The sequence below is a fragment of the Hippoglossus hippoglossus genome, chromosome 19 (genome assembly GCF_009819705.1).
Source record: "Hippoglossus hippoglossus isolate fHipHip1 chromosome 19, fHipHip1.pri, whole genome shotgun sequence".
Lineage (NCBI taxonomy): Eukaryota > Metazoa > Chordata > Actinopteri > Pleuronectiformes > Pleuronectidae > Hippoglossus > Hippoglossus hippoglossus.
Genome location: NC_047169.1, coordinates 11,214,220 through 11,228,454, shown reverse-complemented (window position 1 = coordinate 11,228,454; position 14,235 = coordinate 11,214,220). Strand labels below are relative to the sequence as shown.

Genomic DNA, 14,235 nt, shown 5'->3' with positions numbered 1-14,235 from the left:
GTTTTTGTTTGTTCTTCCAGGAGAAGAGGAAGCTACAGGATGAGACGGAAGCCATGTCCGACAGACTGCAAGAGGAGACGGAGTCCCGCAGAAAGATGGGTGACAAGCTGAGCCACGAGCGCCACCAGAGCCACAAGGAGAAGGAGTGCACGCAAGAGGTTGAGCTGGTTCCTCTATTTGCAAAATAAACAATGTGCTGGAAAAAATATTCAAATATAGTCTAGTTACACAGTGACTGTGCTTTTGCCCTTTACCCCTCACTTTATGACTCCTAATGACTCAACCAACTGACGTCTCCTTGTGTGTCTCTGCCACAGCTAATTGAAGACCTACGGAAACAGCTCGAGCACCTACAGTTGTACAAGTTGGAAGCTGAAGCGAAGAGAGGGCGCACACCTGGTGCAGGGCTGCAGGAGTATCAGACCCGCACCCGCGAGGCCGAACTGGAGCAAGAGATCAGACGACTCAAACAGGTAATACCCTAAGAATAGAATAGAAAGCCTTCATTGTCATTTAATTGTACAAAACACAATGACATTAAGAGTGCTACTCCCGGTTGGTGCATAAAAGTTAAAAAGAACCGATTGTAAACAATGTATGACGCAGTTAAAACGAAAAAAGAAATAAATGTAAAGTTCCATCGTCCCATGCCTCTTTACACGTTATGTTGCATTGTCTCATTCTATCACTGTTCTGTTTTGACATGGAAGAATGATGTAGCATCTGGCCTTCAATGTTTTGTGACGCGTTCCATTTGCCTCCACCTCTCCAGGACAACCGCAGCCTGAAGGATCAGAACGACGAGTTAAACGGCCAGATCATCAACCTGAGCATCCAGGGAGCCAAGAACCTGATGTCGGCCTCCTTCTCCGACTCCCTGGCAGCTGAGATCAACTCTGTGTCTCGCTCAGAGGTAGGTTATTAGAAAACAAACAAGATGAACATATCCATGACCGGTTCACCTTTTTATTTGAATAATCTCCACTGATTTCTTGTCTCCCTGTTTTCTAGCTGATGGAGGCTATCCACAAACAGGAGGAGATCAACTACAGACTCCAGGACTACATCGACAAAATCATTGTGGCCATCATGGAGTGCAACCCCTCCATCCTGGAGGTCAAATAGATTCCACACAGCCTGAGGGCCCCTCGGAGTGATGTCACAGGCTGTTAAAAACATACTGGAAACTTTGCTGAATGAAAACTACCCGGAGAGGATGTAAAAATATTCGGACATCGTTTTGGTAGACATAAAACAACAACGCACTCAATTCATCCAGCAACCCCCCCCCCCCACCTCAAAAATGAAGAATTTATCAAGTCCATGGCTGTCAGTGGAAAAATAAGCTATTTTGCGTTAAACATCCCTTGAGTCTGTTCTTATTTGTGAGTAAATGTGTCTGCCCTCCTGAAAACACTTGGGTTCTGGTGACTTCCATGTATTTGGCTAGAGGGACCTGAGTCGCCCCCTATTGAGCGAATGAATGTGTGCGAGGTCAGTGATTGAGAGAAGAAATCTACCCCACCCCCTTCCCCCAAAAAACAGTGTCAATGTTTGATTGAGCTAAAAAACAAACAAACAGGACAATTATACCTAAAGGCCTTAAATGAAAGGTGATACATGAATTAAACACACCATGCTTGCCTCAGTTCAGTCAGTGGGCTGAGATCTCCTGATCCAGGCTGAGTCGTGTTTTCATCCCAAAGAGAGGAAGCCGTATGAAGCTCTGCTCAGGAGACGAGTAGGTTTGGTCGTTAAAAACGTTAAAAGCTTGCTGTGCTGCCTAATAGTCCCTATAACACTGTGTTCTGTCCTCCCAAGCTCTTTCCCGTGAACCCAAGCGAGGGACGTTTCTAGGGGTTGAGGTAGAGAAATCCCCGGAGGGTATCGTGTGTGTGTGTGTGTGTGTGTTTGTTTGTGTGAGGTGTTCTGTGTTACTTTAAGGTTTTGAAAAAGCTCGGTGACACGAGAAAGCATAACGACGATGACCCAGTCGTTCTTGAAACTCTCCCAAATGAAGGAACGTGGTGGTTTTATAATGTGCTTCATCGTCTCATTTATTTTTACAATGAAACAGGGTCCCGGAGCTCAGGTGGGCTGTGAGCTTCATGTGGAAAATTGACTACGTCTCCCCCATCACTCCCTGGCACACAAACTTATGTCACTAAATCTATACCGACTGTAACTGACAAAATCTTACCACCTCATCACTTTGTAAAACTCTGCAAACACTTGAATTAAGCATGAAGGGAAACTGCTGAGTGATTCTGGGAGTTGTAGTCAAAGTTTTCTCAGCCCACCTGATCCCAGTGTTCTCTCGCTGAGTGAAAGTGACGGAGAGCATTCAGGTTACCAATGTTTTTTGTTTCTTTTTCGGTCTTTGCTGCGCAAGCGGATTATTGTCAGTAAAAATGTAACGCGTGACTGAAAACTGCTGACATCCTGGAGGTTGTACTTTGCACTAAGTTTTGTTTTTGATTTCTTTATTGTTGATAAAAAAAAAAAAAAAGTTTTATTATGAAGGGATCAAATGTAAAATTGAATATATTTTGGAGGCTGCGTGAAGATTATAGAATGTTGGATTTGTTGCTACAGACACACCAGAGAACGTAAGGGGCTGGTGTGTGTGCTGCAGGAGAAAAAGAAAACCCATCACACTATTCATAATGCCATGTTGGAAATATTAGAGAATACTACAAAAATCAGTTTTCACTCGAATCCTATTTTTTCAGTCTTCATATGAGCTTTTTCCCTGACTATCGGCCAGTTGTATTGTTTTTCAGACCTGATCTGCTTAGTATTGAAAAGACAGGCGGACTTTGGGAGCAATAATCCTTGACGAGAACGTGGACATTAATGCAAAGCAGGTAAATCAAACCTGCTTCTTTATTTCCTCCTCTGCTCGAGCAACAGCTGCGTATTCTGACGCCGTGCTTGAGTGGCATCGACTTCTTTCTGACTCAGAAACTGGACACAAAGGGTCGGATTTACCCAGCAGATATCTTGACGGAGTTATCGTCTCGGAGGTGGTTTTTTGTCCAAACAGCATGGCGTTCAGCACCAGTATGCTAAAAAAAGGAATTCCTATTTTCCACCCTTTTCACCTTTGAAATCGTCTCTCACTTCTCCTCTTCACCTGCCACTCCCTGGAGAAAAATGGCCTTGGATGTAAATGACTTGTACATGTAAAGTTTTTCTACACTCACTCTAGATTCTAGGTATTTTTATAGCCAGAAGAGGAAAGAACATTTCTTTTTCTTGTCTTATGCTGAGAGACAGCTGCCTGTATTCTTCTCTAGCATGTAGCGTGTACAGTATCTGTTTATTTTTCTCTCTCCTTTTAAAATCACCCGCAGATATTTATTCATCATTCGACACAAACACAACTCACGACTGTGATCTGTTCCGCCGAGAATATATTTGTACATTTTTTTGAATTTCACAAGGGGAGGTCACTAACTCATGGTGAACTATTCTGTGGGAGAATTTATTGAATTAAGAGACACGTTTTGAAGTGTTATCGTCTCCATCGTATGAAAAGGCTTGAGCGTGACCTGCTCTTGAAAGGTCGTTTGTCGAGGTCGTCACACTCTTCCGTTACGCTGATGCAGCTTTGACCTCATCAGGGTTATTTTTTTTATTTTTTTTTTAGACAAATGGCAGAGTATGCAGTTTCTACTGTTGTCTTCCCAGACGGAGTCAGGCACTGCATGGAAATAGATTTTTTTTATTGTACTTCTCTGATTCCGTTGTTTGACCTATGTTTTGACTGACAAATCATATGCTATAATATCCCATCTGTGGAGTCGTCGGTTGTGAGACCTTGTGATATCTGCACATGACACTGAAAAACCTCATATCCAGGCTCGCTGATTTCAGCTTCCTGCCTTTTAGTGCACTTTGAGGTTCACATTTAACGCTTCATTTCGTTAGAGTAATGAATGTTTTGTGCTTCTCAAAGAGGAAACACGTCGACACCTGAACACAGCAGACTATATCGCAGTTATTTCTCTCCCTGCTTCATATATTATTGTCAGCTTTTGACAGATAGTTTGAGGACAACTGGCAACAGACTAACTTGACATCAGATGAGAGCACAGAGCTGATAAAAACATTCCCTTTGAGCAGAGCTGAAGGTGACTGCACTTTAACCAGATCCAGTTTCCCTCTATCGCTTTCAAAAATGACCAAAGACTAGATGTTTGAGCTTAAACTGATCATTTAAACTATCAGGGTCCGTGATCACACTTTTGGTAACACTTGTTCTAATCAATCATAAATTGACAGACACTCAGCTTGCCCTAAAACAGAAACTTGCCTGCTAGTCCAAACACTGTGCCTCTGTGTCTCAAACTTTGCCTCTAAACTAACCTGATGATGAGCCCTGGGAAAAGCACTGACCACACGACTGTCAGTTCGTTAAATTATAACAATGAAAACAAACTGTAAATATGAATTGTCATTTCTTTTTTTTTGTGGACTTTTCTTTTCTCTCTCTCTTACAGTCACTTCCAGTGTCCAAAGAAAGTTTGCTCAAGGCACAAACATCACTACTAAAGTAGTGCATGGCTTGGGAAGATAAAGAGAATAATTGTAGAAAAGAGAAATTATAAAAGTTAAATTTATTCCTATTTTCGAAAAATAAATGTATAAATTATAACGGTATTGGTTACAGCTGTATATTATTTTTGAAGATCCCCGATCTAATCCTAATTGTTACTGGGGAAATAGAATTTCAGTCATTGTAAAAAGAGAAAATTTAAAGGTTACCAGTGAAAGTAAGATTAGAAAAATAAATGGAATAAAAGCACCCTGTGGTTGTTGTGTCGTTTTTTACAAGTCAAGTTTCCATTTGACCATTTGTTTGTCTGCTGTGTGCATGGACTGTGTAGATCCTGGAGCTTTTCACATTAAACAAAGGAGCACTTTCAACCATACAATTAATTTGACAGAAGACAACTTCAAATGTACAAGGCAATATCTGTCATTTCCAGTGATGTTACTATTTCTGATTCATGTGTAAGCAAGCTGACCACCAATCTGATAACGACAGAACAGTTTGAACTACAGTCAGAGCCCGGAGGTGTTCAGCTTCCCTCAGCAGGTTTGTTAAAACCTTATCCATCAACCGATATCTGCCTCCTACCTTTCAGCTCCACCTGCATGAGTCCTCAACCACTCCTTATCCTTTTTATACATTATTATCAACGTTATATTATGTAACCTCCTGCAACAGCCAGATTGAAGGAGTGAAGCCTGCTTGTCTTCTCATATTGGTTACAATGTGAGTACAGGTGTACAATACTTATTTTGTATTTGTTAACTTGTGTCAAAAATCGATCGGTCCATTTTTACTTGTCAATATTCAGTTGGTAACTCAATAAGCAGAAGACATTCCATTCTTATTATTATTGCCAATATATCTTTTACAAAAATATTATTTTGTATTAATAATGATTCAAATAATGGATATGTGCAAAGCAATTGAAAATGTATAACCTACTAAAATGAACTTTATAAACAATACAGTAACTTATTCATTAACTTAGATGAGTTGCTGTTGAATACAATATTATTTATATAATAAATATTATTTCAAAGAAAGATGAGAATAAAAGTGATTGATATTGGTTTAATTCACAATTTCTTCATTGGTTAAAGAAATTGCATAATTTTGCATATGATTGTTAAATAAAACTATCAGTCAGTTCCATAAATATTATTGAACCATTATGATTATTGACATGTTTATGATTATTTTATAAAGTTTTATATTATCTGAAGTCATTACCTTGTATAAGATTGAATAATTGTGCAATATAACGAACATAACGTATTGTTACAAAAAACGTTGGCTTCTTGAACACCACACAGGGAACTTCTGTACCCGGAACCATTTACATCTGCTCTTTGCTCACCACGGACGTATTTTGACGGAGGACGCCGGAGAACCAAGCGACGCAGCGGGACCAACATGTCACAACAAGACGTGACAGAAGCAACTGAGCGTTTTACATCGAAAAGAAAAGTTTGACTCTCACAGCGACTGTAAATAATATAAATACATGTCGTTTAATACAAATGCTAACGACGGGCCCACAGTTATTCGCCAATACCTGTAGGGATGTGCTTTTACATTATTTTCATTGACTAATTATGTTTTTAAAACCTTATTACCGTCAGCTACAGGATTAAAGGAAGAGTTCACCTCAAATATACTGACCGTAATTCTTCATTGCACCAGTGGAGGTCCAAAAGGTAACGATGCTATAAGCAGTTACATGATAAACATGCTAACGCCTAATCACTATAACTCACAGATTTAGCTTTGAACTGATAGTCTCATATGTGTGCTGTGTTTTGAACAAGCTAGTTATTCTATTGTGACTCATAATTATTTTTGACTATTATTGTTGAGTCATTGTTACACACATAAGACTCTACTTTCTTAATTTACAGCAAATTTTGATCAGCTAGTTTCTTCTGTGTGCTGTTTTTAAATGTCCCTTTGCTGTTATTTTCCTTTCCAAGATGGACCCACTCCCCCCTAACACCGAGGTCCGTGTGGTGGTGGCCCAGTGTTTCCGCACACTCGCCACATCCACAGACGACAAAGACGTTGTTGCTGCTCTTCAAACGCTCCACTCTCACCTGGACGAGGGGCCGGAGAGCAGGACCGGCTCAGCTCAGCGGGCCGAGTTCAGGAGAGCTCACTACACTCGCGCCCTTCAGTGCCTCGTCAGCAACATCCAGGCAGACTGGGTGCACAGCCTCACAGCAGCCCAGCGCACAGACCTATGGGACGGCCTGTTTCTCCACGGGCCGCCGGAGCAGGCTCTGTTGGTGCTGATGGAGGGGATAACAGCTCTGAGGTGAGAACAGCTGGAAGAGAGAGAGACATATTTGATCATTTTGTCTATTCCACAATAACTGTGTTGTCCATGCAGTCCCAGCGCCAATCTGGACCACCTGGTTAGCATCACTGAGAAGTTCCTCCAGCGTGGTCGCCTCGCCGACCTGCTGTGGTCGCACTGTCTGGAGACGGCTCCCTCTGACTCCCCCCAGCTCCGAGAGACACTGCTGGGGCGCATCGTGGCGCTGCCGGACCTCACCGCCAACAAGCTGCAACGCAACAACAAGCGACTCTTTCTTCCTCAGCAGTACTACCCGTTACTTGCCACAGAGATGCTCACTGCCCTGGAGCGGACCTGCCAGGCTCTCAAAGGTGAGAGAACGCCTGATTGGTGCTTAACAATAATTAGAGATCTTATAAAGATGCATTATGTGTTTGGATAAACTGTAATTGTAATTGTTTGTGCGAGACAGATGGCACAGACTGCTCCTTAACCTTCGTGGCTCAGACACTAGGAAAAGTGTGTATCCAGGGGCATAGCGGTGAGTTTTAATTACAAAAAGAAAAGTCTTATCATGATAATAATATATGTACCAAAAATTAAAACATTTTTTTCATCAACTTTTCTACGTATACTGTCAACTCCAAGCATAGATTTGGAAAGCATATTTTTTGTTGATTTGTTGCAATTTTTTTTTACATTTTTTGTGTATTTCATATTATATATTATATCCTATATCTTGGGGGATCCTATACCTTGAGCTCGGAAGAACTATAATGCAATTTTTTTGAGAATTAAGCAGTTAATGTAATAAATAACCATAAGAAATAAGACATAATCATTAATTGAAGCCAATATTCTTTGAAAGTGTAATAGACAATCTTGATGAAGTTTGATAGGCATAACTAACATCCATGTAATTAAATTTACCGGTAGAAAATAAGGAAATTTAAAATTTCATGGATGTTGACGGCTGATTAGGGTGACATAATCTGTTTAGTCATACCAAACATTCCCTGTCTCTTGTAGTTTATTGAATGATGGTTTTCTCATAGAAAATATTGGACCTCTGATTATTTATTGCCACACAATCCCTTATGTTCTTCTCTGGTTTGCGTGTTTTTCTCTCCACAGGTGTGGTCCTGGCAGTTCTGGCTCCTCGGCTGTCCGCCTGCACACACTCGGACATGGTGTGGCAGAGGGTTTGCTGGAAGCTGCTGGAGAACGTTCCACAGCGATGGATAGAGAGTGTGCTCACTGGACTGGTGCAGGCTGTCAGTGGGTAAGCTGGTTATAGTCTCACTCAGGCTGGGACACTCATGTGTATTTTAACAGCCAGCAGTTCTTCTGGCCTCTATCCGTGTGTTTTCTGTCTGCTTGTAATGATCCAGGTCTCTTTCCTCCTCTTTTCAGGCCTGAAGCTTTGGGACGGATTATTGGGAATCTAGTGTTGAAGAATAAAAAGGCTGAGTTCGTCATCACTCATAAATTGCTCTTATTACAGTATAAATATGAGGTAAGATGTTAGCTTACAGCGTGATAAGAAATCTTATGTGCATTCTATAAATACAGTATCATGTGACATATAATTGTTTTTTCCCCCAGACTAAAGTCTTGAGAATTGTTTTGGGTTACCTCGCAGTAGACAGAGAGCGAAGGCCACTGCTCATACAGGTGAGTGATCGTATGTTCAGCAGCTTAATAATATGCATGTATAGATGATTTTACATGTATTTGTGTTTGTTTGTCAGGTGTTGCGGTCGGTGTCCCAGGCCTGGGCTAACCCCAGTGCAGTGAAACACACGCCTCTCGAGCAGCAGATGTATGTTAGCAAGGCGTTACTGCTGAGTGTGAGCCTGCTGAGAGACTCTGAGCTACAGGAGCTACAGTCAGGTACGCGATCAGTCATCCCCTGAAACATAAGATGTAGCAGCAGCAGTAACACATTCACACAAACTGAAAGAGATTGTTGCTTCACCGAGCTCTCCATTCGCTGCTGCGTGCCTCTTTTCTCAGAACTGCTTCAGTGTATGCTCAGTGGCATGCAGAGCCACCTGGACAGCAATGTGGTGCAAATCCGGCGTGTGGGCATGGTGGTGGGGGAGTGCCTGAGTGCTCGCATGGATATCCATGGAACCAAGCTCAAATTTGAGGTACAGTTGATTTGACATTAGCAAAAAAAACAATGATGTAGCATATAACCAGGGCTGCATTTGAATTAGAAACAGCTGCATCAAAACAAGAACTCCTACTTTCTCCCACAGAATCTAAAGAACCACATAATGCTGCATTATCTTTGCTTTCTCCCTCAAACAGTAACAATGCAGCATTACCCCACATGATGTACAGCAGCCCTTACTTATGACAGAGGTCATGTCAGCCCAGTTGGCTTCAAAACATTTGATCAGTGACTTCACTGAAATGCCTTTATTAGACCTGTCTCTGACTCTGTGTGTCATTCTGTTGTAGTACGATCAGGACGAGGAAACTCGGGAGCTGCTTTCTCTCATGACTCCCACCATCACTAGTGATGAACCAGAGCCTGTACCTGTACATGGGTAAGTGTTCAACATCACTGTAACTCAGACATGAACAGAAACAATGTCAGAGAAATTGGGTGCATTTTACTTGGGGCCTGGCAACTAGTAACCTTTAAGTTTTGTCTAAAAAATAAGGGGCAATTTGAAATTAAACCATCAGTTTAAACATGTTGAAGATTACTCACATGAAACTCAACTTGTTGCTGCATCATTTAAATGATATTTTGTAGTTTAAATGTAAAGAAAAACTATTTTAACTTCAAACAGTGTAGACAACCTCAGCTTCTAGTAATCTCATTACTTTATGAATAACAATGCGCCGAATCCCATTAAACCTTTTTCTCTTTGGGCTTAATGGGATTTGTCATCTGCAGAGTTGATGCTCCACAAGAGACAAGGGAAGTGACTCCATCTACTCAGAATAAATCAGAGCCTCAGTCATCAAGAACGGATCAAGACTCTGACCTGGATAGGTGAGTATAAGTAAAGCAATACTGTTTAAAGTGTTGGCCATTTGTTGTTTGTAATGAAGCGATTACTTTGGTGTATTTTTTGACCCTGAGTATGTTCTCGTTCAAGTGATGATGAGCTGACTCCCTACGATATGTCTGGAGATCAAGACATGAGTAAAGCAGCGCCGCCTCGCTACCTACGAGACTGTCTGGAAGGTACGACTTCAAAGTTTTAATCTCTTCCACTTAAGTGATGCAGTGGTTTTTAAATGTTTTGAGACTGGATCCAGCTCCAATATTTCCTCATCTCTCAACCCATCCAGCTTTAATATCCTCTGAGGAGCCTGTGCGTGTGGAGCTCAGTCTGAGAGTTGCTGAGAGCCTGGTGAGGAAGAACGTCTTTGCAACCAAAGAGGTGAGACTGCAGCACCAAAACAATAACAACACTAAAAGGAACAGTGATTTCACAGTAATATTCATATTTATTTGTTATGCTGTTTTCAGATCAGCGTCAAGATGACTAAAGTTCTTCTTCACATGGAGGATAAATACAGCATTAAAAGCTTCCTGAGGCTCAGACAGGCAGCGATGGTGGCTCTCGCTGCCACTGACTCTATCCCTGTATGATCTTCCCCTTCACTCTCAGTATTGTGTAGCTTCCTATCAGAAGTATTTGATTTGAAGTCCATTTTTGAATATCTATTCCGTCTCGTTGCTAGGTGACGGAGTATTTGACCGCAGAGTTTTATTCCTTAAACTACAGTCTTCGCCAGCGGCTGGATATCTTGGAGGTAAAAATAGTGGCTTCTCTACTTTTAATAATGGCTGTGTACTTTCACCAATCTTTTGATTACTGCTACAAGTGTGTTGTTCTAACCTTTGCTCTTGTTTATTAGGTCCTGGCTCTGGCCGCTCAGGAGCTCTCCAAACCCATCACTGAAAAAAGAGATCCATCCATAGGCTCTGCTGCCATCGCTGATTTGACTCCATACCCCGGTGACAACCCTGTCCACTGGCGACAAGTAGTGGAGCAGCGGATTCAGAGCAAAACCAAACGCCTCACCAAGGTACTTGGAGTAGACAGACATTGTCATCTGCCTTTCCAGTAACTGAGTGAAGTCTCTTAATATGATTCCTCATATGACTACAGGGTGCCACACAACCTCCTGCTAAGGCCACTCCTAACCGTTATGCACCTGTTGCGGGACACTTCTTTTTTCCTCTACTCAGGAATTATGACAAGTAAGTGTGTTTAAAGTCAGTTCAAAATTCATATTTTTATGCTTAAGTATTGGTATTTTTTTTAATATTGAAATGTAATTATTTTCTGCAAGGCCTCAGGTGACCTTTGACCTGTTGGGCGGTGACCACCTGGTGCTGGGAAGGTTGATCCACACCCTGGGCCTCTTCATGCATCTGGCAGTCAACGCACCGGTACTTTTTAACAACTAACAACTATCCATGCTACGATGACCTGTTTAATTACATAAAACTAGTGCTTGATATCTACATCTATATCTATGTAACTCAGCTGGATGAGTTTTAGTTTAGAAATTGTAGCTTTTAAGTGATCTGTATAGTATGTTATTGTTTTTTATGATCAATGTGTATCTGTGGCCTGTATTGAAAGAGTTTATTCTGAACCATCAGTTATGTGATTTAAAAACTAATTTTGTAGTTTAAATTATTTTCTAACCATGTATGTTTTCTCTAATTCAGGTAGCTGCGCAGATGGGTTGTGCTTTGCTTGACTTTGTGTGGTCAGTGCGTTACCATGCTGACCAGTAAGTATCCTGTATAATCAGTGTTTTTGTCATTGTACACCAGTAGCCATTAACAACACACGTAGCGTATTATTCCTAATACTAACTAGAAATGCACTCGAGATGCTGCACTCACATTATATTCAATATGTGCCATGTTGTTTAAATGTTTAAGTGCCAAAGGTTTTAAATTTTAAGCTCAGGAAATAAATTTGAGTGATCGACAAAATGAAATGATCATAACTTGATAGTTATATAAGGGATCCAGGCCAGGAAAACAATAAGTCATTGATAATGACACTGTAAAATGAGATTGTAATACATTTATTCTGTAGGCATATGTGACAGATTTTGATCCTGTGCTGTGAACCCCATTCACAGACCAAATATAACATTAGAGTTGGACTGACCATAAGGTCTAGACGTGCTGTTTTATTATCTTATTTCAGTCTGAGCTTAAACCTGAAATCTGTCTGTGTTGAAGGATGGTGAGACGAGGCGTCCTCTTCGCTGTCTGCTCTGTGTTTCTGAGCATGCCCAGTCAGAACCTGCTGTTGGACCTCAGCGATCAGCTGTTTGAGACCAGAACCTGGCTGGCAGGTAAAAAAAACTGCTGCTGACAAAATGAGAAATCTGTCTTTTTCTTTATGAACGTGGATATAGAAGATTTTATGGGCAATGAATGCATTTCATTAGCCTGTATTTATAAAGTGAAAGTATTTAAAAATACATTTGTTCTCGCTCAGTTTTTACAGGATGACAATTTCAAAGTTAGTGTTGAATTTAGAGTTTATATATGAATAAAACAAAAAGTAGTTTACATGTTACTAAAAATAGATTAACCATAAAACGCATGGTTCTTATAAATGGACTTGCACCTGCATAATGTCATCCTGTCAGGATGTCCACTGGATTACTCACACACACACACACACACACACACACACACACACACACACACACACACACACACACACACAGCTGGACTGAACATTTCTGGGAAGAAGATGAGGAACCAGGATGTCCTGTACAGAGACTGCCTGTGACGTGATTGGCTCATCCTCAGCTGGATTTAGTTCCTTTTCAAACCCTCTGGGGATAAAAGTAGTTTCACATTGATGCACGGGACATGTAGTATTGTTAACTGTGCAGAGAAAATGACAGAATTAGAGAGTTTTAGTTCTTGAGATGTAAACATCTGTTGGTTCCCACTATTGATCCTTATTTTAGGGTTTCCACACATTCTTCTAATATAATCTGAACTTTAGCTCTTAAAAGTTTTAAATACATTAAAATATAACATGTTAGGTCTTAAATATGTTTAGGTAGAGCTTAAATAGGTAAACGTTCATGGCGGCATGCATCGTTTGTCTGTGTATTGTAGTTCTTTCTCAGTGATACAGATATCATCATGCTGTAATAAAACTACAAACAAGACCAATGTGGAACTGATAACTAGTAGTCTACAAACCCCCTGGTCAGAATTGATCGCAGTACACTTGTAGCTGTGGGAAAGACTCAGTAGTTTGAGAGATAACATGACATATTGAGGGTATTTCTCTACTTGGCAACGTAACTCATCTTCAATTATGGGGAAGTGTAAGTAATTCTGGGACTCTGATATTCCCTCTTATCAGTCGGGTTTGACATTGGTATTCAATTTCTCTCATTGTGTTCCTTAGAAATTCTTACATTTAACTAGTTGCTTCTTGAAACCTGCAGAAACCCTGTTATTTATGTTGTTTGTATTGACAGATGTGGCCGAAGGAGACCCTGATGCAGACTGCCGCAGTCTGGCTATACAGAGTCTGGTGCTGCTGGATAAAAGCCTGAAGAAGCAGCTTCAAGATCCACAAGCAATTAGTCTGGAATCATGATCACAGCATCAAGAATGAACAATAAAATGTCTCCGTGATGTGTGTGTGTGTGTGTGGGGGTGGGGGGGGGGGGGGGGGGTGGACTCTACCGTCCCTCTATCTATCCCTCTGCCTCACAAAGCTTGCTCAGGCTGTGGAGTTAGGACTCCCTGCCCTGCCTCCTCTTCGATTCTCTCAGGAGAAGCTCGTTCTTGGTGGATTTGGTTGGACCTCCCCCACAAGCTCCTTGAGAGCTGCATTTTCTTTTTGGAGTGACTTCCTGCTCACATTGGCACTTGGAAACAGCTCCTGGTGCAGACTAACCTTGGCATCACTGCTCTTTAGAGCTTGTTCCCTCTTTTGTGAGCTGCGCCAGTCAGTGTATATACGAATAAGTGCGACTGCACCTTTTGGTCGTCTCCTTTTGCAGAAGCTTGTCATGGACTGGTTGTGATGTTCTTTAATTTGTGATGTGTACCAACATTGTTTGTAAGTTGAAGTTAAAATATTGACATATTTTCATTTAATAAATTCAAGAATAGAAATACACCAAGATCTTTTTTTATTGGTTACAAGATGTGAACATATTTTCTTTTCTTATTATTGGCCATAGTATTGATATATATATAAAACATATATGAATCATGGGTTTGTTGTTCAGTTAGTATGGATAGTACTCTATGTATAATGCACATGAACTATCCAAAGATATTTGTTATACAAGTCATTTTATTTTATTTCAGGTTGCCTTGTAAAAACTGGCTGTAGTG

General features: G+C 40.9%; 2 protein-coding genes across 4 annotated transcripts in view; both read left to right on the top strand.

The window, feature by feature from the left end:
- The window catches only part of rab11fip3 (RAB11 family interacting protein 3 (class II)), a 31,303-nt gene extending 26,493 nt beyond the window's left edge, over positions 1 to 4,810 (top strand). For all 3 annotated transcript variants that reach the window (XM_034570098.1, XM_034570096.1, XM_034570099.1), the window contains 4 exons: positions 21 to 158; positions 318 to 473; positions 773 to 913; positions 1,012 to 4,810. In XM_034570098.1, the coding sequence (XP_034425989.1) occupies positions 21 to 158; positions 318 to 473; positions 773 to 913; positions 1,012 to 1,125 (549 nt within the window). In that variant the 3' untranslated portion in view covers positions 1,126 to 4,810. The remainder of the gene's footprint in view (positions 1 to 20; positions 159 to 317; positions 474 to 772; positions 914 to 1,011) is intronic.
- Positions 4,811 to 5,873: 1,063 nt separating this feature from the next.
- telo2 (TEL2, telomere maintenance 2, homolog (S. cerevisiae)) lies at positions 5,874 to 14,010 on the top strand. The gene is made up of 23 exons (XM_034570100.1): positions 5,874 to 6,048; positions 6,184 to 6,258; positions 6,532 to 6,872; positions 6,948 to 7,225; positions 7,327 to 7,395; positions 7,989 to 8,136; positions 8,268 to 8,370; positions 8,460 to 8,528; positions 8,606 to 8,747; positions 8,871 to 9,007; positions 9,324 to 9,412; positions 9,769 to 9,867; positions 9,974 to 10,062; positions 10,170 to 10,261; positions 10,351 to 10,467; positions 10,566 to 10,637; positions 10,743 to 10,913; positions 10,997 to 11,088; positions 11,181 to 11,280; positions 11,566 to 11,630; positions 12,094 to 12,209; positions 13,365 to 13,525; positions 13,557 to 14,010. The coding sequence occupies exons 3-22, from the start codon at positions 6,532 to 6,534 to the stop codon at positions 13,484 to 13,486; spliced, it is 2,511 nt and encodes an 836-aa protein (XP_034425991.1). The 5' UTR covers positions 5,874 to 6,048; positions 6,184 to 6,258; the 3' UTR covers positions 13,487 to 13,525; positions 13,557 to 14,010.
- The last annotated feature ends 225 nt before the right edge of the window (positions 14,011 to 14,235 follow it).